This window comes from Vipera berus (genome assembly GCF_964194415.1).
Source record: "Vipera berus genome assembly, chromosome: 10".
NCBI lineage: Eukaryota > Metazoa > Chordata > Lepidosauria > Squamata > Viperidae > Vipera > Vipera berus.
In genome coordinates, this window is record NC_138213.1 from 10,343,483 (window position 1) to 10,368,563 (window position 25,081).

Genomic DNA, 25,081 nt, shown 5'->3' on the forward strand with positions numbered 1-25,081 from the left:
ATGAGTTCCAGCACCTTTTTCTTTTACCAAAAAAGCACTGCTGTTGGCCAGTCTGAATAAGGGGTGATTGCTCGGCCCCACTTTCTTCTGACCAAGGGCCAAGAGCTGGGCAGCCGTAAGCAGGGGATGGGCCTCGTCGTGCAATTCCAGGAAGGAGCAGAGAGGAGCCATCGGGCGGAAAGGGGAGGCTAGCCCGCAAAGGCTCCTCAGCTGCTTAATTGCAGCCGGAGAAACAGCCCGGGGCTCGGAAAAAGCGGCCCGCGCTTGGCCGGTTCACGTAACCCCCTAAAAGAAAGGCAAGAACGGAGTCGGCTAGCCGCCGGACGAAGCCTCGAGGCGCTCTCAGCCCGGAGCTGCATCCCCACGTGCAGGACGCGCGCAACAGGCTCGGACCGGGAAGCTCCGCGGCGCTGATCGGCCGGCTGGCCTTCCCTGCCTCCCTGCCCAGGGGCGGAGACGGCCGTCCTCCTTCGGGGGCGGGCAGCCTGGCCGGCCACCGCCCCGGAACTGCCGAGCGGGAGAAGGACGGGCGGCCAAGCGCGGGGAGGAGGAGGAGGAGGAGGCGGCGGTTGCTGCGCGCTCACTCGCCAGCGCCGCTTCGCCAAGGAGGCGCCCGCCGTTCTCGCCGCCTTGCAGGCGCCTCTTTCGGGCCGGGCCGGGCGCTCCTGGGCCGACGCGGCTGCTTTCTCAGCCTGGAGCGCGTTGCTTGATTTCCCCGGCCCGGAGTGCGGGGACGGATGGACGGAAGAAGCCCCAGCTAAGAAGCGGAGGCGGGGGCGCCAAGGCTCGGGCAGCTGCTGGCGGACGCGTAAGAGGACTTTGCGATCTCCGGGAGTCCCGCCGCTCCTTCCCTTTCCAAAGTTTGGGGGAAAACGCGGGGGTGGGGGTGGGGGGGCGGGGAGACCTGCGGGCGGGTTTCCGGGTCTTCTTGGCTTCCCTCTGAAGTTGCCTCCTCCTCCTCCGGGAGACGCTTCGGAATCATCCATGGAAAGCGGGACCGGCTGTTTTGCTTAACTCGGCTTTCCTTCCCCACGAAACGCAGCTGGTCACCCTCCCGTGGAGCCCTGTAAGGTAGGCTGGGCTGGAAAAGGCAGGCCTGGCCCAGGCTGAGCCGTCTCTCCTTGGCTGGGTGGTGTTGGTGCACGCTTGCCAGAAGCAAAAGATGAGCCAAAGGGATTTGGGGGTGGGGGGGGAGGTGGTGGGGGGGTTTGAGCAGAGGTTGCAGGAATTTGATGCTGGAGTGTTAAGTTCTTAAGATTTTTAAGTTAAGGTATTAAGTTAGGTCTCACGCTCCATAGGCGCTTGGTGGAAGAATGCCAAGCAAGCCAGCTCTCCATGGAATTAAGAGGAAGTATCTTGAATCATCCGAGTGACAAACTCTAATTTTAATCATTAAGCGAGGGCTGCTTCCTAGAATTAGATCCATTTGTGGGTTTCTAGTTAACTCTCCACCCCTCCGACTAACTAATAAATGACTAACTAATAAATTCTCGGCAGTGGCTCTGCAGAAGTGACTTTGAGTGACTTTCCTCTTCCTCCTCTCCTTCCTCCCCCCCATTTGCATGCCAAGCTGGGGGAACAAGTGAGCAATGATGGTTTGCAGTAAAGCTAATTTGATTCTAAAAAGGCACCGAGATCGCACTTGTCTGCAACTCTTGAAAGCAGCCGAGTCTTTTCCTAGGATTGGGGCCTCTTATGTCAGTGAAGGCTGCTTTTCTCTCCTTGAAACCCACTTCAGTCATGCAAGGGAAGATGACACCAATTATAGGCAATCCTCGTTTAGTGACCACTTTAGGGACTGCCAACTTGTTCGTGAAGTGAAGTGATCGCTAAGTGAAACCTCGACTGTGCTTATGATCTTATTCTAGGTTTTTGCTTTGCTTTACAGACCTGCAAAGGCCATAAGTGTGAGGATCGGTCGCAAAGTTACTTTTCCATCACCGTCTGAATCTCTCAAGGAAGGCTACTTGGTTACAGTGGGAACCAACCTGTTTTTCCTTTGTACGTAAGGCAGTTGGAACGATTTGGTATAACGTGAACGTAAGTTCATATAAGCTTTACAGAGACACGCAAGTCCATTTTCAGTTCAGTTTGCACATCCTGTGCAATTTCAGGGTTAAGTGCCCCCTTTTTAAGCCAGTGCACAGATCTTGTCAGTATTGCAGCCTGGGAATCAATCAATTTCCCAAGCGTGTCAATTGCACAAATACTCAGCTTTGCATATTCAAGTAGTCTTCAACTGACAACCACAGTCGAGCCTAAAACTTATGTCGCTAAGTGAGACATTGGTTGAGTAAGTCTTGCCCCCAGTTATATGACTTTCCCTGCCACATTTGTTAAGTGAATCACTGTGGTTGTTAAGTGAGTCACATGGCTGTCCAGCAAATCAGGCTTCCCCATCGACTTTGCTTGTCACAAGGCCGCAAAATGGGATCAACGTGACTTCGGAACATTGCAGCCGTCATAAATGTGAGTCTGCTGTCAAGCACCCAAATGTAAATCACGTGACCGTGGGGATGCTGCAACCGTCATAAGTGTGAAAAATAGTCGTCATTTTTCCCAATGCCCATGTAACTTTGAACTAAGCAAACTTTGCCACCTGTATGCGCCAATTCAGTTGTAAGATATCACAGGCAAAACACAATTATCAATTATCTTAGCGATAAACTTCTCCATTGCCTGGATAGGATTTCTCCTTTCTGATCCCTGCCATGGTTTATATGTGATGAGGGACCTTCTGCACGCTTTTGCAGGAATGACCAGCCGGTCAACCAGGAGAAAGGCAGACCATGCCACCTTCCAAAGATGTTGTCAAAATTGCTGTGCAGATGATGGGTGCAATTCCCCAGCTCATAGAACTGAATCAGGTAGAGATTCTTTACAATTTTTTTTTACCAGTTTGCACGTTGCGTGGTGAAGAGCTCCGTGCACCAGCTCTGCTTAAGGTTCAAATCATGTTGAAACGGTCACATGCTGTTTGTGCTTAATTACAGGCTAAGCCTTTGTCAGCAGTTGTGAAAGAAGTCTGTGAAGTGTGAGTAGCTATTCTGTTTTGCTTTCGCCTTGTAGCTGATCAGCAAAAAAATGTCTGAGACTGATTCGTAGAACAGTTCCAGATAGAGGCAGCAGCCTTTAATTACATTTTTCCACACCTGCTTTAAGTTATTAAATACGTTTTAAGGGAGAGTCTGTCTGCTTTCTGCCTTTAGTTTTCTGAATATCCTTTAGCTTTCTTGAACTTGAATCTTGAGCACATCTTCAAATTGCCAAAGTTGAGAAACACCGCTATAAATCAGTGAGGATCCCATACTACTGATAGGCATTTTTCTAGACATTTTGCCCTTCACCTCTCCTGTCCTCTTTGCTACCTTTCACCTCTTCTTTCCACCCTCTACCCTCATTTCCTGTTGGAATTAAGAGTCTGTGCTTATCCTTTTAAAGCGGGTAGCTTGTAGCTGTGAAAGAGGATAGGGTGTGTATATACTCACAAAGAAGGGAAGAATCAATTTTACATTGAGCCTCACCGTAAAAGAAATGAAGTTTAATCGGTAATTCAGTTAGTAAGAGGAGTTATTTTGTCTTCTTGTTGAGGACAAGATGTTGAGACTCTAGAAAGAGTGCAGAGAAGAGCAACAGAGATGATTAATGACTGAAGGCTAAAACATATGAAGAACAGTTGCAAGAATTGGGTATGTCTAGTTTAATGAAATAAGGGACGCGGTGGCTCAGTGGGTTAGGACGCTGAGCTTGTCGATTAGAAGGTCGGCAGTGTGGCGGGTCGAATCCCGAGTGCCGCGTAGCAGAGTGAGTGCCTGTTACTCGTCCCAGCTTCTGCCAACCTAGCAGTTCGAAAGCACGTAAAAATGCAAGTAGAAAAATAGGGACCACCACGGTGGGAAGGTAACAGCGTTCCGTGTGCCTTTGGCGTCTAGTCATGCCGGCCACATGACCACGGAGACGTCCTTGGACAAGCACTGGCTCTTCGGCTTTGAAACAGAGATGAGCACCGGCCCCTAGAGTCGGAAACGACTAGCACGCATGTGCATGGGAAACTTTACCTTTACCTTTTAGTTTAATGAAAAGAAGGACTAGGGGTGACATAGTAGTCTTCCAATATCTCAGAGGCTGCCATAAAGAAGAAGGGGTCAGCCTATTTTCCAAAGCACCAGAAGGCAAGACGAGAAACCATGAAACCTAATCAAGGAGAGAAGCAACCTAGAACTGAGGAGAAATTTCCTGACAATTACTACAATTAACTAGTGGAATGCCTTGCCTTCAGAAGCTGTGGGTGCTCCATCACTGGAGGCTTTTAAGAAGAGACTGAACAGCCCCTTGTCTGAAATGGTATGCGGTCTCCTGCTTGAGCAGGAGGTTGGACTAGAAGACCTCCAAGGTCCCTTCCAACTCTGTTATTCTGTCCTCATCATGCTATTTCTGGAGTGTGACTCCTGGTTTGTGCAGATGCACACATGAACACATCTGCCACATGGACATGTTGATGGAGGTAGGGAAAAATCTCTAGGAAGTGGTAAAGGCTGAAAAGGCTTATTGCAGAGAATTTTGCTATCCCAGTGTGTGTGTGTGTGTGTGTAGGTGTGTACGTGTGTGTATATATGTGTAACGCGTATAGTTTTCTCTCTAATTCCCTCTTCCTTTTTGAGTTGAGGGTGATGTTCCTTTCGTAAACGCAGAATCTGATTAAACTTTGTAGAAAACTTAGTGGAGTAGCAGAGGAAGCATTCTGCATGATTCAGAGGAGAAGTCTCCTTGAACATTCAGCTTATTTCCTGGGAGATGGAAATCCCCCAATTCTTTTGTGATCTCTGCCCTGGCAGCACTCCGATTTTCTGTCTCTAACACAGATGGAACTTGAATAATTCCGAGCGTTATGCTCTGCAGTACGTGGATGGCCAGCAAGCCTACATCACAGAACTGGTAAGTGCATTTGAGAAAGATCAGCCTGATGTTGAAAAAATGCCTGCAAGGAAGGTTATAGTCTGGCAACAGAAGGATGGAAATTGAACGATTACCATGTCTTTTTATTTTTTTAGTTCTCCTAGCGGGCTAGTTAAAATGTTGGCAAGATAGAAATTGATTTGAACTTCTTGTTTTTTCCCTCCAGTTCCTATTTGGCTGCTTTTATCCAGTTTTCTGAATGCAAGATTTTGATTCTACCATTATTTTCTTGTGTTGTTTTGTTAGAACCGTGGAGAAATTAAGAATGGGAGCATCCTGCAGCTGACCACTGCTCCGGTAGGTCCCACTGTAAACAGGAAAAGCATTTCAAATTTTATCTTTGCTCAAAGTTGATGTCTATTATAGAAGCTGTAGATTCCAAACATGTGATTTTTGCATGATTTTTCCCTTATTTTCTTACTGGATTTTTTTGTCATCTTGCAAATATTGCAGACTAATCGTTAGAACAAAGCCATATAACCCCTTTGCATCCTATTGGCTGCTGCAGTTTGTTCATTTACGCACACCCCTAGGATGGTGATACTTTTTTGTTTTTTGGCAAATGCAGGAGACTGGGAACATGTTAAGGTTGGGTTATAGAATACTTTCAGAGCGACTTGAAGAAGCTCACCTCCCACTTGAAAGGTTGCGAGTTTAATCCTAGATAGCAGCAGATGTTTCTCTATCAGGGCGCAAAGAGAAAATATCTGCTGCGAACTCCGCATAGGCATCAGGAAGGGCATCCGGACAGTAAACGCTCAGCTCCATTCTGTCATCCTGACTCCTCCCCAAAGCAAGGGATTACAGGGTCGTAAAAAGAAAGAAAAATAAAATACTTTCACATGAAGCTTTATTGCAACATCATGCAGTTTCCTCCACTGATTTTCATTCTTTTTTTTTGTAATGATCGGATGGAGAACATTGATGGTCAAAGGTCATTAATTTCTTATCATGATAGCCCTTACGCATATTCCTACTGCTTTTTTTCTTCCTTACTTATAGGAAATCCATAGGAAAGTAAACACAGACTTGCTACAGAATTCTTTTTGGGTGGGATTTAAAAACAAAAAACCACCCACATCCTGGCTACTATTTTTACCTTCTATTTGTATCAATACTTTTTGGTTGCTTTTTGTTCTTGCTACTCTGGCTAAATTTCACAGTCCTTACTGTTTAAGCTTCCAGTGCTTAGTAGCAACGTATTATGTGCCCATTCGCTGCAGAAGCAACAAGATAGGCTGCAGCCGTGCTCCTTGTGATGTTTTAGCACAGCTTTCCTCAACCTATACCTCCCTCCAGATGTGTTCAGTGGGAATTTTAGGAATTGCTCTCCCTACACATCTGCAAAGTGTAAAATCATAGATGCTGTGTTAGTGTAACTTTTGCTGTTGCCTTGAGTCATTTCTTGATTTTTTTTGTAAAGTACTTCGCTGCAAATGCAAAACCTAACTACCATCCTACTATTCCACCAAAAGTGATGAGAGAGAGAAATAATAATAATAATAATAAACCTTCATTGTCAAAGTACAACATGTGTACATTGAGATTAGCTGAGCCTCCCCCCGTGCTCCCTCCCCCCAACACACAGTGACAACAAACCCTCCATCCTACCACACCATGTGAACCAACTACACCACACACCGGCTTCCCAAGTCAATTCTGCATAAGTTCACAGAGATTGTATCCCATTCAAAAGCCTAACAGCCCACGGATAAAAGCTGTTTTTCAGCCTGTTGGTACGGCTGGCTATATTCCTATATCTCCTACCGGATGGTAGGAGAGTAAAGAGATACCGTCCAGGGTGTGAGTCATCCCTGAGAATCTTCCTCACTCTTCCAAGGCAACGAGCCCTGGCGAGGTCATCCAATGGTGTCAGGGGACAGCCCACAATGTCTTGTGCTGTGCTCTCTACCCTCTGTAATACTTTCCTGTCCGCGGCTGTCAGACCAGCATACCAAACCACAATACCGTACGAGAGGACGCTCTCTATAGTAGACCGGTAAAAGAGGTTCATTAGCTGTTGTTCTACCCTGTTCTTCCGCAAGACCCTAAGAAAGTGAAGCCTCTGTTGGGCCTTTCTAGCCATCTGGGTTGTGTTAACTTTCCAGAGAAAGAGAGAGAGGAAAAGAGGAAGAGAATCTGTAGACACTTAGCAGAAACGAAACTTGCCACGGACTTATCACACAAATGGATTCTTACCCTGAGGGATGTGCAAACAAATTGGAAAAAAAAAATCAGAAGCTTTACAGGAGACCTGATCTTAATGAACTCACTAATAAAAGGGGGGGGGTTTGCTGGGGGATTCCAAGCTTTTTGTAGTCTGAGCCTTATTTCTTGGTATGAAAATTCATTTAAAGAAAGCCCATGTGTATCTTCCTTCCTTGAATCTGCTCTGCGGTTGACCCAGCTAATGGGATAAGTACTCTCACTGGCAGTAAAACTATTGCCAGTCATTGGATCAGCGAGGATTTTGATCCTGTGGGAAGAACCAAGCTACCACTTTTTTCCTGCATTATTTTAGAAACCTCCATTTTTTTTCCTTCAATGCCATCAAATAGCCACCAGTACAGGTATAGTCCTTAACTTATAAACCTCAATTGAGCCCAAAATTTCTGTGGTTGAGTGAGACATTCGTTAAGGAAAGTCTGCCGCATTTTATGACTTTCCTTGCCACAGTTGTTAAGCGAATCAACTGCAGCTGTTAAGTTAGCAACACGGTTGTCAAGTGAATCTGGCTTCCCCCCTTGACTTTGCTTGTCAGGAGGTTGCAAAAGGGGAATCCTGTGACTTTGGGACACGCAACCGTCATAAGTACATGCCAGTTGCCAAGCTTCTGAATTTGGATCATGTGACCATGGGGATCCTGCAATGGTCGTAAATGTGAGAAACGGTCATAAGTCATTTTTTTCCATGCTGCTCATTAAACCATTGTAAGTCGAGGGCTACCTATATTTTATATCCTCCTCAATTTAAGGGAAGGCCTTAAATTTTGATGGTTTTTGTTCCTTTTTGAGCAACATGACCAGAACTGAATGCAACAATATTCAAAGTGTGGCTACATCATCATCACCATCTTTGATCTCCCAAAATCTCCTTGCAGGATCAAGAGGCAGCAAAGCTGCACGGGGGTATTCAAAGCAACAGTGTGGATGTGAAGACCAATTCTTTGAAGAAGCTGGCAAGCCTCTCCCGGGATGTGGCATTTGCACAGGAGTTTATTAGCAGAAATGGCCTTAATCAGCTCTTCCTGATTGTGGAAGAAGACAATAAGTGAGTGTCTCCAGGGCAAAAGGGTGCTTCACCAATGCAACGGCTCTTGGCATGATTTTTCAGTTTCTTTTAAGGATATTTTCTGCAGCTCCTCAGGTAGCTATGGGGTAGATAACCCACAGCATATGGACTGGATGTGGTCGTCTACAATGCCCTTATTTGATTCCTGGAGCCAGTTTTCTGGTGAAATATGAAAAATGACTGCAATGTTAAGAGCGCCGCTGTTTTTAAGCCTTACCATAATGGAGAACATAGAGATGCGGTGGCTTAGTGGGTTAGGACGCTGAGCTTGTCGATCAGAAGGTCGGCAGTTTGGCGGGTCGAATCCCGAGTGCCGCGTAACAGAGTGAGCGCCTGTTACTCGTCCCAGCTTCTGCCAACCTAGCAGTTCGAAAGCACGTAAAAATGCAAGTAGAAAAATAGGGACCACCACGGTGGGAAGGTAACAGCGTTCCGTGCGCCTTTGGCGTCTAGTCATGCCAGCCACATGACCACGGAGACGTCCACAGACAAGCGCTGGCTCTTCGGCTTTTAAATGGAGATGAGCACCGGCCCCTAGAGTCGGAAACGACTAGCACACACGTGCGGGGGAACCTTTACCTTTACCTATAATGGAGAACACACTGAAAATTTCTATACAAAAATGTTATAGTTTCCCTTCGGCTTTGCCCACATTTTTCATGTTAGATCCTGTTTTTCATTGGGGTGCCGCCTTCAGCCAATAAAAGTTAACTGATCAGGGAACTGCCGGTCCAGTTGAGTTCCAAGAAGGAAGGCATCAATCCAAATAGGTTTGGCGAAATTTGTGCATTTTAACTCTTCCTTTCTCCGTGGGTTTCCTCTGTTTTCTCTTTGTAACGTGAAGTCATCCATTAATAACCATCAATTTTAGGGATTCCACTGTCCCACTGTGACCAGTGCATTTTCATAATATAACAAGCAGGCGTTTCTCAACCACGTTGCTGTGACGGCACTTGAGAGTTTCCTTAGAACAGTCTGCCCTATCTCTTTCTGCTTCCTTGGCCTTTTTTTTTCCTGGGATGTTGGCTTTTATAGAGACATTTCCTTTCTCTTCTCCTTTCTTCCTTCTCTCTCCTAGGTTCCTCTCAATGCATCTTCCCTAAGGTTTCTGAGTCTCCCACCCGCCCTTTGGCTCTTACCCTGTTTGCTGTCTGTTACTCCAGTACAGGGGAGATTCTGGCGTACACCCTGAAGGCCTTTGTGGAGCTGATGGAACATGATTTTGTTTCCTGGGAGACCCTCAGCCCCTCTTTCATCAAAAAGGTAAGGGTCCTGTTCTACCAGAGCGTCTGGGTTCTAGACTTCTGCTCAGAAGATGGGCAGGAGGTGGCAGGGTTGGAAACTAAGGTTGGCACTGTGAACTTCATAGACATCTTGTTTGGGGTTTGTAGGCGCTCTCTCTCTTTCTCTTTCTCTTTCTCTTTCTTTTTCTCTCTCTCCCTCCTTCACTTCCTCTCCCCCCTTCCCTTCCTCTTGCACACTCCTCCCTTTTCTTCTTATCCCTTCTTTCTTTTAAAACGAGTGAAGAGGAAGTTAAGTCTATTGGAAGACTTTTGTCTTTTAAGCATCATATTTATTTTCAAGACTGTCTCTGAATCACAACTAGGAACAGTGGTTGACTACACGCGTCGGTCTGTCGGTTGATCGTCTGATTTATTCAATAATCAAATCTTGCTAGGGTGATTACAGAGTGACTTATAATCTTAAACATTTAGGGGAAAAAACACTTAAATGTATAAACATAAATAGCACAGGAAAGCTTTTTTTTCCAAAAGCTCCAGTCTTTCAGTGTAAAAGGGCCACTTAAAGTCACGTTGTACAGAATTTGGAAAAGATCAAGGAATTTTACGTCAATTTACTATTATGTGTTGAATTTCTTCCCTTGAATTATCACTGTTGTGTGGTTTTTATCTGTGTTTGTTAAATTCATTAATGCTGTTTTTAAAAATTATTGTGCGAAAAGCTTGGGAGGAAAAAGAATATCTTTGGCTGATGCCAGAAAGACTTTGGGATGGGAAGTGATGGGGGGATCCCACAGGAAGATCACAGTCAGCTAAAGGATCCGCTAAGCATATCTAGATCTCCTTTCAGGAGTAGAGAAGGTTACCAGCATTACTTTAGCAAGGATCTGAGTGCTTTGTCAGTTTCTGGAGTTGATATTTTCAACTCTACGCATTCTAGAGTCAATTCAGTGGAAGCCAAAGTGAAATTGTATATTTCCAGAAACAATTTAATTTTCTAGATCGTAGAGTTTGCTAATAATTTCCGAGTATTCTACAGGCTCTGCACGGCTAAAAGCTTAAGAACCAAAAGGCTGCAATGGCTTCAAAGCAAACTAACCGATTTCTCATAACTGTCTGTATGACTTCCTGCTCAGTTTCTAGAAGTGCTCCCCAGCAGATTTGACTAGCTGAGTGCCAGCCACGGCAGTTCTAAAGAAGGAAAGAATCAGAGCAATTAAGGGAATGAAGATTTTGATCCCTCTCAATTGTCTCTAGTTAACTGAAATCTGTTCTTTGGCTGTAGATCGTGAGTTACATCAATATCAGTCCCCTGGATGCTTCCATCCAGCAGATTTCCTTGGCCATCTTGGAGAATATGGTGCCCACCAGTCGGGCTCTTTTTGAGCTGGTCAAGCAACAGGTCACCCTGGACCGCCTCGTTGCCCTCCTGCAAGTGTAAGCATAGGATAAGCCATAAGGAGCAGCTTTCCAGCAGTCCAATCTCCAAGGAACCCACAACCCACAGGGTTTGGAAATGGGTACCATGGTCCTTCTGGGTTGAAAGGATGAGCCGGTGTTATCACCGTTGCCCTAGGGATGCCCAGTTGGGGGGCTCCTTTCATGTCCCCGCCAGGAGCGGGAGCGAAGGACGGGAGCTCATGCCACCCCACGGCAGTCTCGAACGCAGGCTTGCTCGCTTCCAACCCAACTGTGCCCCTTTAGCCTTCCGGTACAGTACGAGGTGGAGTATAACTCCTGGCCTTTTTCGCATTCTCTCTTAGAATGAACACGCAGCTGCAGCTCAAAGCGATGGCTCTTCTGATTGCTCTCCTCCTCAATGCTGGCGAGGCAGAAAGAAGGGTAAGGCGGATGTGTGAAATGGTCTACCTTTTAGGGGTGTAAATCGGTGGGTAAACAGAGCTGAGGGTATAGATTTGCCTAAGCCTGCCCACTCGGCCTGCAAGAGAAGGATGGTCTGACGGAATGTAGGATTGTCTCATTGCCTGCTTTCCATTTCTAGGACATGATGGACTATCTAGGGGAGAAGAACCTCAGGCAATTTATCCACAAGGTGGGCATGGAGGTGGCATCCGTTTCCTTCCCCTGAGCTTCTTTGCTCCTTCACACCTTGGCTGCCAGATCTAACTTTCAGAGGGTCTCTTCGCTCTGTCCTCACCTGCAACCGCTTGGCTTAATGCTTTTCACCTCTGTGGACAGGCACGTTTGTCCTTGCTGAATCCCGCTTCTGGAAATGAGATGGTTGCTTCCGAGGGGGATGATGGGGCCGCGTCAATGACTGACTGATAGCCTCCCTTGCGCCTCTCTTGGTCTCCTCTCCAGAACATTGTCCACGCCTCAGATCCAATTGCGGATGAGATGGCTCACTACCTCTACGTCCTGCAGTCCCTCACACTGAACCTTCTGGAGTGTCGGATGAGGGCCCCGATGGATCCCTATTCTCAGGTCTGGGCCCCTGGTCTTCAGTCCCTCTCCTGCTCTTTTGGTACCTGGCTGACAGTTGCCTTCCTCCTACGCCAACTAGAAAATCTGGGGTTCTTTTTGGTGTGCAGGAACAACGGGACCTCCTCCAGTCTTTGCGCCATGCTGCCTTTGTGTCTGAGAACGAGTCTTCCGCTGGCAGCTATAACACTGAGCGTCGACACTCGCTTTGCGCCAAGGAGTTCCGCAAGCTTGGCTTTGTGGTGAGTTCTGTGCAGACTCTTGGAAGCCGTTTAGATGCAGGAAAGGACTTTTCATGGCGAGCACAGCCAGAACAAGACAATCTTTCTTTCTTTCTTTCTTTCTTTCTTTCTTTCTTTCTTTCTTTCTTTCTTTCTTTCTTTCTTTCTTTCTTTCTTCTTTCTTTCTTTCTTTCTTTCTTTCTCTTTCTTTCTTTCTTTCTTTCTTTCTTTCTCTTTTTTTTCTTTTTTCTCTTCTTTCTTTTCTTTCTTTCTTTCTTTCTTTCTTTCTTTCTTTCTTTCTTTCTTTCTTTCTCTCTCTCTCTCTTTCCTTCCTTCCTTCCTTCCTTCCTTCCTTCCTTCCTTCCTTCCTTCCTTCCTTCCTTCCTTCCTCCCTCCTTCCCTTCCCTTCCCTTCCCTTCCCTTCCCTTCCCTTCCCTTCCCTTCCCTTCCCAAAATTCTTTGACTGACGGGGTCCGCAGCATGCTCCTTCTGCTGGCGCAGGTGGTAGGCCATTCCCATTGGGGTGAGACGGTTCCATGGATAGCCTCCCCATGCTATGGAGGGTTTTAAAAGTGAAGTCTTTTTAGTGGCCAAGGTCTACAGAGTGGCCAGGGTGAATGGGGAAGGGGGAGAGAGAAAGAATGAAGCGCGTGGTTTTTATAGCCTTGTGAAGTTTATTGATGTCGAGGCCATGGAAATGAAAGTTGTATCCTGTATGAAATGCTGATTAGCCTTCTGTTTCAGAATAACAGTAACCCTGCCTTGGATCTGCATCGGACTCCTCCTGGGCTGCTTGCCCTGGACAGCATGGTCTATTTCTCCAGACATTTTGCAAGTGCATACAGCAGGGTAAGTAAGAGAAAGATGTTTTCCTGGTAAGGCTGCCCCTTTGCCTGACCGTTGCTCGCTTTCTGGATTCCTTCTGTAATAATAAGAGGCTCTGGGATTAACTAGTAGGATTGGTACTCATAGTAGCAATGGCAATAGCACTTAGATTTCTATACAGCTCCACAGTGCTTTTCAGCACTCTCTGTGTGATTTACAACATCAGCATATTTCCCCCAATAATCCGGGTCCTTATTTTACCAACCTCGGAAGGATGGAAGGCTGAGTCAACTTTCAGCCGGTTAGGATCGAACTGGCTGTGGGCAGAGTTAACCTACAAAACTGCACTTTAACCTCTGCACTGCCACGACAGCCTCATAGTATGGGTTGGTTGTGTTTTTTTTTACTCTGCTCTAAGCATTAGTCTTATTCAACTTCTACCTCCTCCAAAGTATTGGAGCCAAAACTCTTCAAATTCCTAGTCGTTGTTGCTCTTGGGAATTCTGAGAGTTGCAGTTTCAAGATAACTGGAAAGCTGCTGGATGGAGCAGGTTGAGAGTTTAAACTCGACCTTGGGTTGGTCTTCGTGATATTTTCCATCCAGCAGTTTCTAACACTGACCCTCTTTTCTTAGTTTATTCTTGAAAACAGCAGCCGAGAAGATAAACACGAATGTCCATTTGCTCGGAGTAGCATCCAACTTTCCTTTATGTTGTGTGAGATTCTTCATGTAGGGGAGACATGTGAGTATTCCCTTTGCTTCTAGTCATCCAGGATGTGGGGGCACTGTGGCCCCACTAGGATCTTCTACAGCAGGGGTCTCCAACCTTGGCAACTTTACAACTTGTGGACTTCAACTCCCAGAATTCTGGGAGTTGAAGTCCACAAGTCTTAAAGGGGTGGGTTTTAGTGTTGGCTGAGGAATTCTGGGAGTTGAAGTCCACAAGTCTTAAAGTTGCCCATGTTGGAGGCCTCTGTTCTACAGTATATCAAGAAACAATGGGATAACCGAGTAGCCTCCTGTTCCTCACCCCAGGAAGATCATCCTGTTCCTGGGACTACTGCATAAAATAGAGGTGGGCAGGAAGTAATATCGGATCCATTAGCAATTCTTTGTGTCGTTTGGGAACGAGAAGAAGCACAGGTAGATTGGTACAGGTGGGATAACTAATGTACGTCGTCTTCTCTGCTATCCATCTATATCTTGGCTTTTTAAAAAATTATACATTTTAATTGAAAACTGCTTTGTTATCTCACAGTACAGCTACTCTGGGGTGTGGTGTTTTTTTTGACATATGTTTTTGTTGTGTTACTTTTTGTAAGGGCTTTTGCAAATTGGATTCCTTTCCCCGTCCAGGATAGCAGCAGCAAACATAACTTCTCCCATTCTAAATTATGCTGTTTGTTCAAATTAAAAACCATGGGGTGAAGCAAGTAGTAGATATCTGTGTAAAAGAAGGCAACAACAGCACTAGCAATAGCATTTAAGACTTATATAGTGCTTCATAGTGCTTTGCAGCCCTCTCTGAGTGGTTTACAGATTCAGCCTCTTGCCCCCAACAATCTGGGTCCTCGTTTTACCGACTTCGGAAAGATGGAAGGCTGAGTCAACCTTGAGCCGGTCAGGATCAAACTGCTGGCAGTGAGCAGTGAATTAGCCTGCAATACTGCATTCTAACCACTGCGCTGCCACAATGGTTCGTTCAAGTATTATGATAATTCTCTTGTTGCAGGCTCAGAGACAGCCCAAGCCTTCTACCCCATGTTCTTTGGCCAAGAACACTTCTTTGAGGAGGTTTTCTGTATTTGCATCCAACTGTTGAACAAAACCTGGAAGGAGATGCGAGCTACCCAAGAAGATTTTGACAAGGTAAGACCCAGATGGATTGCTGTGAGCTCTAAAAGGGATTGTTTGCTGATACGTTCTTGAGCTGCACGGTTTTTAGCACAGGCGATTGAATGTTTATCTTTTCTTTTTTCAGTTGTGTTGGATGTCAGTCTGAACTGGGCTGAAAGACAGGAGTGGTAGAATAATGACATTCTTTCGGGCCCCTGCCTGATCTCCTCAGATTAAATACAGTCGTCAACCACCAAAATCTCAATCACTCATGATAATCTTTGCCCCATCATTTGCATGTTGGAAGGATCTTTGCCATTCATCCATCCATCCATTCATCCATCCATCTTTGCCCCATTATTTGCATGATGGAAGGATCTATATCAGACATGTCAAACTCGCAACGTCACGTGACATCGCGCGACGTATTGGGACTGTTTTGCCATTACTGGCAATGGGGTGGGTGCGGCTTCCACGTGACACGTGCAGCCTGCGGGCCGGCAGTTTGACATCCCTGATCTACATCATTCATTCCATTTAGTCAATCAATCAATTTCTATAGCAGCCCATCTCAGTTCAATTGACACTTTTGGTAGGATAGGATAGGAGGATAGGATGGCATAGGATAGGATAGGATAGGATAGGATAGGATAGGATAGGATAGGATAGGATAGGATAGGATAGAGTTCTTTATTGGCCAAGTGTGATTGGATACACAAGGAATTTGTCTCTGGCTCATAAGCTCTCAGTGTACATACAAACAACAAAATAATAGGGGATAGGTCATAAATCATAGTTACAATCATTAATTATAAGCTACAAACAAGAAGTGATAAATCAAGATACCAATAGAAGATAGTAGGAAAGATGAGAAGGTGAAAAAGATGAGAAAGATAATAGCAACACACCCTACTATTGTCAACCCAATTGACTTTTTGTTAGGAGAGATGGAGGTGCAGAAAACATACCTGTGCAGGTAACTCTCTGGATCTTCCTCCAGGTGATGCAGGTGGTTCGGGAGCAGATCACACGAACCCTGTCCTTGAAGCCCACTTCGCTGGAGCTCTTTAAGAGCCGAGTGAATGCCCTCAACTACAGTGAGATCCTGCGCCTCCGGCAGACAGAGCGTATGCACCAAGAAGAAATTCTGCCGGTCCCTGTCCTGTGAGTAAGGAGGCCTCCAGCTGCATCTCTGATAGTGGTTTGTCTGTGTGTGCATGCCTGTGCAAGAGAGAGGAGAATAGAAAGACACACATACACCTCCCAAGAACGTGTAGGACCGAGCTCTCTTCCAAGTATTAGTTGCCGTCCCGCAAAGAGGAAGCACTGAGTTGCTTCCGTGGACTTCATCTTGTCAGAGATGGATACCTTGTCACTGAGATGGCAGACATCAATCAGTTGCAGGAAGGATTTTGTGCTGCGTCAAATATTGCTCTTTCCTCTTTGGTTGCACCGTTTTTTTATTTTTCCAGTTAGTCTGTTTTCTGCTCTGGTGACTTTTGCACAGTAAGAGCTGTGCAAAAAACAAAAAAAGTCACAAGGAGTAACAGCAACAAAACAGCCTTGTTCTAGAAATACGGTATCCATTACAATTTGCATTTCAATGGATTCGTTTTTTAATCATCTCTTTTTGTGTGTTTTTTCTCTGTGGCGTACATTTTAGAAAGCAAGCTCAGAGAGTGTCCAGTGTGAATGGAAAGATGGGATGATAAGGTGGGGTAGAAATGTTAGAGATAAGTAGTATGCTTGGAAAAGCAAGATGGCTGCCCTGCCAAGGAAGAAGAGTGTGGTTTTCTGTCTTGGTGCTGAGGGCAAAGATGCTCAATCTTCTTGGCCATGCTAGTTCTGAAATCTGGGAGTTAGGATCTATTACGCCCGGGATACCAGTTTTAGAAAAAGTCCCTCAGGGTAAATAAAATTCTAATGCCGTTGGAAGGTCACCTAGCCTGTGTTACAAAAATCTGTGCTCCATTTTCTGCTCCAGGGAATTGAGGGAGCGGCTGAAACCCGAACTCATCAAGTTGATCCAGCAGCAGAGACTCCTCCATCTTTGTGAGGGGACGCTTTTTCGCAAAATTAGTACCCGCCGTCGACAAGGTACGGGTCTGAAGAGGTCTGAAGGGGTGGGTGGAGAAGAAACCCGCCTTGAATAGGACCAAGGGAAGGAGAGTTTACTACGAGACTTGCAAGATTCTGATGCTGCAACCTTACAACAGAGGTTGTGTTAGTACTTGTGATTTGGGCTGCTTCTCTGGACTAACTCAAAGGGCTGACCTCGGCCTTGCAAGACTGGAAAGCGTTTCAGCCCTCCTTTATTTTTATTTTTAGAAAACTAAAGACAGACATTTCTGAGATGCTTCCCCCACACCCCTTTTTCTTCTGTGGGCTCAAATACCTTTTGTGTGACAATTGCCTAAGTTGCGGCTCTTCTTCCTGTTGCCCACGTACCATTCCCACGTACCACCAGAGTGCTATGTGGTTGAGTACTTTGTGAATTGGCAAGACCGCTGTCCCGTTTTACGGAAAATCTTAAGACCAGCTCTCAAAATTCCATAGAGGCCGCCCTCAAGCTACAACCACAACTGAGCTCAACTTTTCTGTTGCTACATGAGACATTGGTTAAGTGAGTTTTGCCCTGTTTTATGACCTTTCCAGCCACAGTTTTTAAGTGAACCACTGCGGTTGTTAAGTTAGTAACCTGGTTGTGAATCTGGCTTCCTCGTTGACTGCGCTTGTCAGAAGGCCACAAAAAGGGAGTTTACATGACCCTGGGACACTGTGCCGGTCATCAGTAGGAGTCGGTTGCCTAGCGTCTGGATTTTGATCACATGACCATGGGGATGCGGCAAGGGTGAAACACAGTCATGTCAGTTTTTCCAGTGTCGTCGTAGCTCAGAATGGTCACTAAATGAGCTGTAAAGTCGAGGACTACCTGTCTACATGGCCTCAAAGGTCCCCATTCCTTTTCCTTTCCAACTGCAAGATTTGGAAATACTTGAGTCCCAAGTCATAAGATGCCCTGGCGAGAGAGAAACACGAACAGTTTGGAGTTCCTAACCTTTTGCATCGTGACGGCCATCTGCTAGGAAGGGGAGGCGGGAGGGAAGACATCATTGTGTGGGAACTGTTGGCATTTCAAGATGGAGAAAATCTTATCTACAAGGCTTTCTTCTCGGACTTTCAGCGTTTTTCTTCTCTTTGGCAGATAAGCTGTGGTACTGCCGCCTTTCTCCCAACCATAAATTTCTCCATTATGGGGATGTCGAAGAAGGCGTTGACAACCCACCGATAGAGAGCTTGCAGGAGAAAGGTTCGTGACAATCCCCCATCTTTGTAGGCTTATTTACCTCACCTTTACTCCCGGGAGATCTGTGGAGATTCTCAGTCGTCCAGGTCACGGCTGTCCCAAAGGGGTTTTTTCCAGGAGGCAACTTGGACCTTCTTGTTTTTCTTTGAAAACGTTTCGCTTCTCATCCAAGAAGCTGAAGAAGCTTCTTGAATGAGAAGCGAAATGTCTTCAAATAAAAACAAGGAAGTCCAGTTACCTCTTGAAGAAGCACCTTTACTCCCAGAATAGTTGGCAAGGCAATTTGCTTTCTCCATAGCATCAACAAAGAGGAAGGGAGGCATGGAAAGATTGGGTGAGGGGTGCTAAATTTGCTCACAAATGCTTTCCTAATTAAGATCTTGTCCCTTCCAGCCTTAGGATTCTAAGTTCTGGGTGTCTAGTGAATTAGCCTATTTTTGTTGTCGTTGTTGTTGTTTTTAATGGATTGGATCGCTTCTTTTTTGGAAAGCCGACAGAATACCCGCCTCTAAATGATGGATTTCTTAGATTTGAGGCTTTCATATTTCTCGTTGTGAATTTGCTTCGATCTAGGTAGGCGTTAACCTGTAAATTACTTTTCTTTCCATAGTTTCTGTGGCTGACATGAAAGCGTTGCTGGTGGGCCGGGAATGCCCCCACACCAAGGAAAAGAGTTCGGGCAAGCAGAATAAGGTCAGCCAATGTCTCACCTGCGCTGGGCAGATCGCCTTCACTTAAATCCCTTGCAACCCCTTCCCCCCCCAAAAAAAAAAGATTGAAAAGCTGACTCTGCGTATTCAAATAGATGCTAGAGACATTAGAGAGCTTGCAGCCATTAGAGAGTATCCCTTTTTAAACTAAGGATTTTTGCATTGTTTGGCGCTGAAGGAGATTGTGGTGATTGTTACAGTTGTTGTTTGATGTTAGTGTTTGCCCCGGTAGTATTTTCTCTCTTGGTGAAGGAAGGGTAGATAAGTAACTGTCATAAATAAACAATAGAGTGGCTAGGCTTTGCTCATTCTTTAGTGCCTATGGAGATTCTCGCTCATCCAAGTCACGGTTGTCCCAAAGGTGTTTTTTCAAGAGGCAACTGGACTTTCTTTGTTCTTCCTTGAAGACATTGCGCTTCTCATCCAACCGAAGAAGCTTCTTGGATGAGAAGCGAAACGTCTGCCAGGAAAAACGAAGAAAGTCTAGTTGTGTCTTGAAAAACATCTTTGGGACTCATTCTTTAGTTTTCCTGTAATTTGAAGGAGTTGGGTGATGAGCCTCAGGCCCCGATGTTCAGAATCCGAATAGGACACAGCCAGTATGTCTGCCCCCCAAGCAGGATTTGGCACCCTTTATTGCCTGAAAGGACGCTCCATTTCTCATCAGCGGGAAAGAGCAGGTCGATAAATAGATCTCAGAAGGCTGTCTGAGGAAGCCGGGGCAAGGACCCTAGCCAACAATAAGTGAGCAGAAGACCCAGCCTTGTATGGTTTCCTGCCGATCCCACATGGGAATCAACCAAGGGACTGACTACTAGGCATATGATTAATGAACACTCTAAACCTGGATCAACAAAACACAGTTGCTACCTCTATGTAAAGAGCCAACCTGAGTCAGTTACCAGAACCAAAGGTTTATTCTTCCAAACTTTTGGGCTTGTGCTGGAAGAAAAAAAACACCTTAAGATTCCGGTGACCGACTCGTATTGGATCCTGCAACATTATCCTGGGACACATATCCATTTGTCTAATAAAACATTATTAGTTTCCTGTTTGAGCAAGGGGTTGGACTAGAAGACTTCCCAAATCCCTGCCAACTCTGTTATTCTGTGTATTTACTTGCAAGGCCATAAAGACCTTAATGTGGCACGTGGTACTCGCAACATACTAAGACAGCATCTGGGATCCCATCACATACTGACCCACAAACAACCCACTTTCATTTTCAGCCAGGCTTGTTTTTTGCAGATCTAGATAAGTTCTGAACTGAATAGAACTTTTGCCTTTCATTCTGCCAGCAACATTTCTGACCTTAACTCTCCTGTTTTCTCTTCCAAAACCCTTGTTTCCCACCCACCATCCCTCAGGATCTTCTTGATCTTGCATTTTCCATAAGTTACGATGTTGGAGAGCATCTGAATTTCATTGCCTCTACACGTTATGAGGTGAGTCACTGTAGGGGAACCCAACAGCTTAGCTGGGTTATAAAGAGTTCCCCCAGATTCTCTATGCCAAATGAGAAAATAGCTTTGGGACATTCTGCAGCTGAAATAAGATGCAGATAGGCACAAACTGTCTGGGTAAAATTCATTCCTTGTGGTTATAGTTTTGTCGTGTTTCAAACTTTGACAAACTAGTTGACTTTGACATTATGCAGAGGTGGAGGTAAAGGACGGTGTTCCATACTTTGTTTGCTGAGAACTGCATGCAGCCTTGCGCTATTTTCAGATATGTTCTGGTTTCTGCTCCTGATTATTAGCTAGGTTTTGCATCTGGCATGAGGCCGTATTTGGGTTGTTTGCTTTGGTATAATATGGAACTTGCTGGTGGTGGCTTAAAGTTGAGAGCTTTGCAGGATTATTAAATCCAGGGAAAACAGTGAGTTGTGCGAGTTAGGCCACTGTAGCCCTAGCCTGGTTTAAAAGAAAATATTTATGTCTACTTCTTGGTCACCTTCAGCATATTAACAAGGTTGAGAATATCTGCAGAGGCCCCCAAATGCTTTGTCCTTGCTCCCCAGTTCTGCTTGTGGACCGATGGACTGAACGTGCTTCTTGGCCGGGAGATGGTCAGCGAAAGGATGCAGAGCGACCTGGATATCTTGCTGTCTATGGAGCTCAAACTGCGATTGCTGGATCTGGAGAACATCACTATTCCTGATGCCCCACCCGCCATCCCGAAGCCTCCCAGCAACTTAAATTTCTGCTATGACTTTACCCATATTGAACAGTAAGGGCTGTCCCTTTTTGTCCTTAGCACACAGTGCCCCCCCCACACACAAACACACACACACAAGCAGGATCTGCACAGCACACACACTGCTCTACAGATTCACGGGCTTGGATCACCTGAAAGCCGGATCAGGAACGTGGCGTGGGTTCCCAGCTTTCATCCCGCGTTCCGGTTCCTGCTAGTTTCGCTTTTCGCCCCGAGTAGCATTGACTATGACATCAAAACTGGGCAAACCACAGGTAACCAATCCAGGCCAAACCGCATCTTGTCAAAGCATGGTTTGAACCTGAGCGGTGACCACAGATTGCCTAATTCAGACATCGCAGCAAATGAAGCGAGGCCAAGAGGAAGGAGGAGGGCAGCTTGTGGTTTGTTCACAACTTTCACAACCGAGCCTGGGTTGAGTGTTTTTTTTTTAAAAAAAAATTCTAGAAAATCAGTTTTTTTAAAAAAATTAACTCCTCCGGATGCAGAGTTACGTGGCTTTCTTCCAACCGAGGGGCCACCAAAATCTGGAACGGGAATAGCTGCGCCGGGGAGAGGGACAGGTTAGCAAATAGGCTTTGAGAACGGAAAGTGAGCGCTGTGAAAAAGGGAACAGAGAATTGAACAGGCACCCACTCAGCAAGATACTTGTCTCTGTGAGCTAACTGGTGTTAGCAAGTTACCTGTAAGAAAACACACACACACACACACACACATGTACACCAAAAACATAGCAAAAACCCGTAAGGGAATTTGCGTGCCACGTAGCTTGGTTTGTACTCTGGAGAGATCTCATTCCGCAATCTTTAACGTTATCCTACTGTAAGGGGTAGCCGTACAGGCTACCATTTTTTCCAACAACACTTCGGACACTATTAGTGCCAAAACCGGCCTCAGCCATGCAACCACCTTAGCTTTTGCATATTGTACAAGCTAAAAAAAACCCAGTTGCTGGCTGTGTGGAAACCGGGGGGGGGGGGGGAATAGGCTGGTAGCTGTTTAGAGTGTCAGAGCAGAGGTTGGAAAGTCCTCATCAAGCTGAGCCTTGATCTCAATTCCAGTGAGAACAGATGGCCATTGGCTTCAGCGGCCTGAAACGATAAAGCTTCTAAGCCAGGGGTCTTCAAACTTGGCCCTTTTATGACTCGTGGACTTCAACTCCCAGAATTCCTCAGCCAGGAATTCTGGGAGTTGGAAGTCCACAAGTCATAAAAGGGCCAAGTTTGAAGACCCCCTGTCCTAAGGGCTGGTTGTGGGTTAAGAATGAGCTTTAAGTTGGTTTTAGACTCACGAATGGATCGCTTGAATTCTTTCTGCTAGCGGTTATTATTTTTCCAAAGGTTTTGTTTGGATTTGCACTTCCCTGGGAATTGGGGATATGGAGTGGAGGGTTGGTGGAGGTCTTCCTCTGCTTTCCTTATGAAGAACTGGTGTCCCCCGTCAGGCAGTTGGTCTCTTCTCCACCCCCTCCTAAGCTTGTGTAGTTTCGATGCTGTCAAATGCTCGCTCTGCCTTGTGTTACGTTTTGCACTTTACAATTTGCCCCTCTTGCTGTATAAGAGTAGGAGGCAATGCAGTCGTGGCTCCTGCCTTCTCAAGCAAAGGGAGATGTCCTGTTCAAACCAGGAGCACAATTAGCTTTAAGGGATGCGTATTTTTTTTAACTCCTGATAGTTTGCAAGTACGATGCACGGTACGGAGGGAGAGATTTCTGACGGTCTCTCAAGAACTTCCTTTGAGGGTACAGTATATTCCTCGGTACTTAACGGTCAGTACTGTTGCTTTTGAACAATAGTTTCGATTCTGCCCCAACAATTGTTGGGTTCTGGATAGGCCATGAAACATGCTTTTTTTTAAAAATGCCATTGGCCACTTTGTTGTGTGCCTAAGCTAGATAAGAGAACCTCTTTGGCATCTTAAAACAGAAGAGTTGGGGACCAGAGGTTGCATTGTATCACACCAGGGATTAAACCAGACCAAGGGTGGGCAACTATGCAACTTTACGACCGGTGGACTTCAACTCCCAGAATTCCCGAGCCAGCTCGGGAATTCTGGGAGTTGAAAGTTGGCCACCTCTGAACGAGACAGTCTACGAGGCTCAGCTTGAACCTAAGATTTTCTTGATGGAACAAGGATCAGAGCTTGCCCCCTTTAACGGACCAAGGACAAAGGCACTTCGGCATCACTCTGTAAATGGCGGGATTGTGACTGAGGGACAGGCTTCTTTTGATTGTTCTTGGTGTCTGTCTCTCTTAGCTATTTTGAAAGAAAATTTGGCTCTTCTTTACCTATGGTATGCACATTCGGTGTTATGTGTCACAAGAGATTTTTTTTCCCCTCGCCCCACAACAGAGTTGATTGCACTGGATCAGAAATTATTATTTTTTTGTCCCTTCCGGCTCTTTGTGTATGGTTTAGTCTTGTGCCACAAAAACTCTTCACAGGTTGAGAATAAACCTTGTCTGCTTCAATACAGGGAATCCTCGACTTATGACCACAGTTGAGGCCGAAAATTTCAGTTGCTAAGGGAAACATTTGTTGAGTGAATTTTGCCCCACTTTATGACCTTTCTCGTCACCGTTCTTACGTGGATCGTAGCAGTCGCTAAGTTAGTTACACAGCTGTTAAACGAATCTGACTTTCCCCATTAACTTGGCTGGTCAGAAAGTTGCAAAAGAGGATCACCGCAACCGTCATAAATTGCCAAGCATCTGAATTTTGATCATGTGACCCTGGGGATGCTGCAATAGTCGTAATGTAAAAAATGGTCATAAGTCCCCTTTTTCAGTGCCGTTCTAACTTCAAACGGTCAGTAAGATGTTGTAAGTCGAGGACTACTTGAAAAATGCTGAAAAGGGATTCCTGGGCATCCCCCAATTTTCTTCCTGCTCAGATGATTCTACTGTAACAAATTCACTGTGGTACTACCTTGGGCATAGAAGCCATTAATCATTAAAAAGAAAAAAAGGAAGCAGTACTTTTACGACTATTTTTTTTGCATGTAGCTGGGATTCCTATGCAGAGCACAGAAACAGGATGTCTTTAAAACCTATAGGTGGAGTGACAACCCAGTGAGAAGTTTGACTTCCCCCCCCCCACTTAGAAAATAAGAAGATTGAGTGGTAGCCTCTTATGCTACAGGGGCAGATGCTTTGGGAATATTATTTAGTCTTAAGACGGGCCTTCTATGAAGGGTTATTGTTGTGAAACAGCTGGAGATGGAGAAGGGCAAATTGAGAAATTACCTTGGGCATCAAATAAATTTAATCAATCAATCAATAACACCAGCCTTGCAGGAACCAAGATCAAAATGGCTGAAATCCAGAGATGATTCTCTGATCAACAATGGCCTTTTCTACTAGACCAGGGGCAGGCAACCTTGGCTCTTTTATGACTCGTGGACTTCAACTCCCAGAATTCCTGAGCCAGCATGGCTCAGCATGGAAACCTCTCCATTTCTCCTCAGCAGGGCTGGATCAGGAATTCTGGGAGTTGAAGCCCACGAGTCATAAAAGAGCCGGGGTTGCCTACCCCTGCACTAGATCATCGTGGGGAGATTTAAGAAGAAAGGGTATGTCTCTGTGGGCATCCTATTGGGTGGGTCAAGCTCTAATTTGTAATCTCAGGTTTGGGTAGATTTATCTTACGGATCAAAACCCTGAAATCTATTTACTGAGGTCAGTGGGATAACAATGGCTGACACAAAGAGCTAAGCGGAGCACCTAATTCAGGACTGTTTGATCCATGCAGAATCAGGCCCACACACCTTTAGGTTCATCTTCCTGGCTGGATTTCCCCAACTGTTCACTGAATAAGAAGCAAAACGTCTTCAAAGAAAAACAAGAAAGACCAGTTAGTTGCCTCTGGAAAAAAAAACACCTTTGGGACAATTACAATGAAAAGGCTTTTCAAGTTGTAATAGTAAAACGACGTCATAAAACTCCAGCAGATACGCAGGAGAGCCTTTTTCACATTCACCTTATTTTTGTGGACAGCCTTTCCTTTTTAACTGCTGATGCGCGCAAAGCTAAATC

General features: G+C 45.6%; 1 protein-coding gene across 9 annotated transcripts; it reads left to right on the plus strand.

Annotated features, from left to right (window-relative positions):
- Positions 1-502: 502 nt before the first annotated feature.
- ELMO3 (engulfment and cell motility 3) lies at positions 503-24,157 on the plus strand. Of its 9 annotated transcripts, none has more exons than XM_081336009.1 (23): positions 503-808; positions 993-1,071; positions 1,889-2,001; positions 2,754-2,867; positions 2,994-3,034; positions 4,863-4,935; positions 5,203-5,253; positions 8,057-8,226; positions 9,411-9,510; positions 10,774-10,925; positions 11,252-11,330; positions 11,491-11,541; positions 11,811-11,933; positions 12,041-12,172; positions 12,896-13,000; positions 13,611-13,719; positions 14,710-14,846; positions 15,814-15,977; positions 16,798-16,910; positions 18,019-18,123; positions 18,731-18,813; positions 20,198-20,275; positions 20,851-24,157. In XM_081336009.1, the coding sequence occupies exons 4-23, from the start codon at positions 2,790-2,792 to the stop codon at positions 21,061-21,063; spliced, it is 2,157 nt and encodes a 718-aa protein (XP_081192135.1). In that variant the 5' UTR covers positions 503-808; positions 993-1,071; positions 1,889-2,001; positions 2,754-2,789; the 3' UTR covers positions 21,064-24,157. The 9 variants fall into 9 exon arrangements, with proteins under 9 accessions (XP_081192135.1, XP_081192134.1, XP_081192136.1 ...); XM_081336008.1 differs by having other exon boundaries at positions 1,043-1,071; positions 1,889-2,040; XM_081336010.1 differs by having other exon boundaries at positions 1,043-1,071.
- Positions 24,158-25,081: the final 924 nt, after the last annotated feature.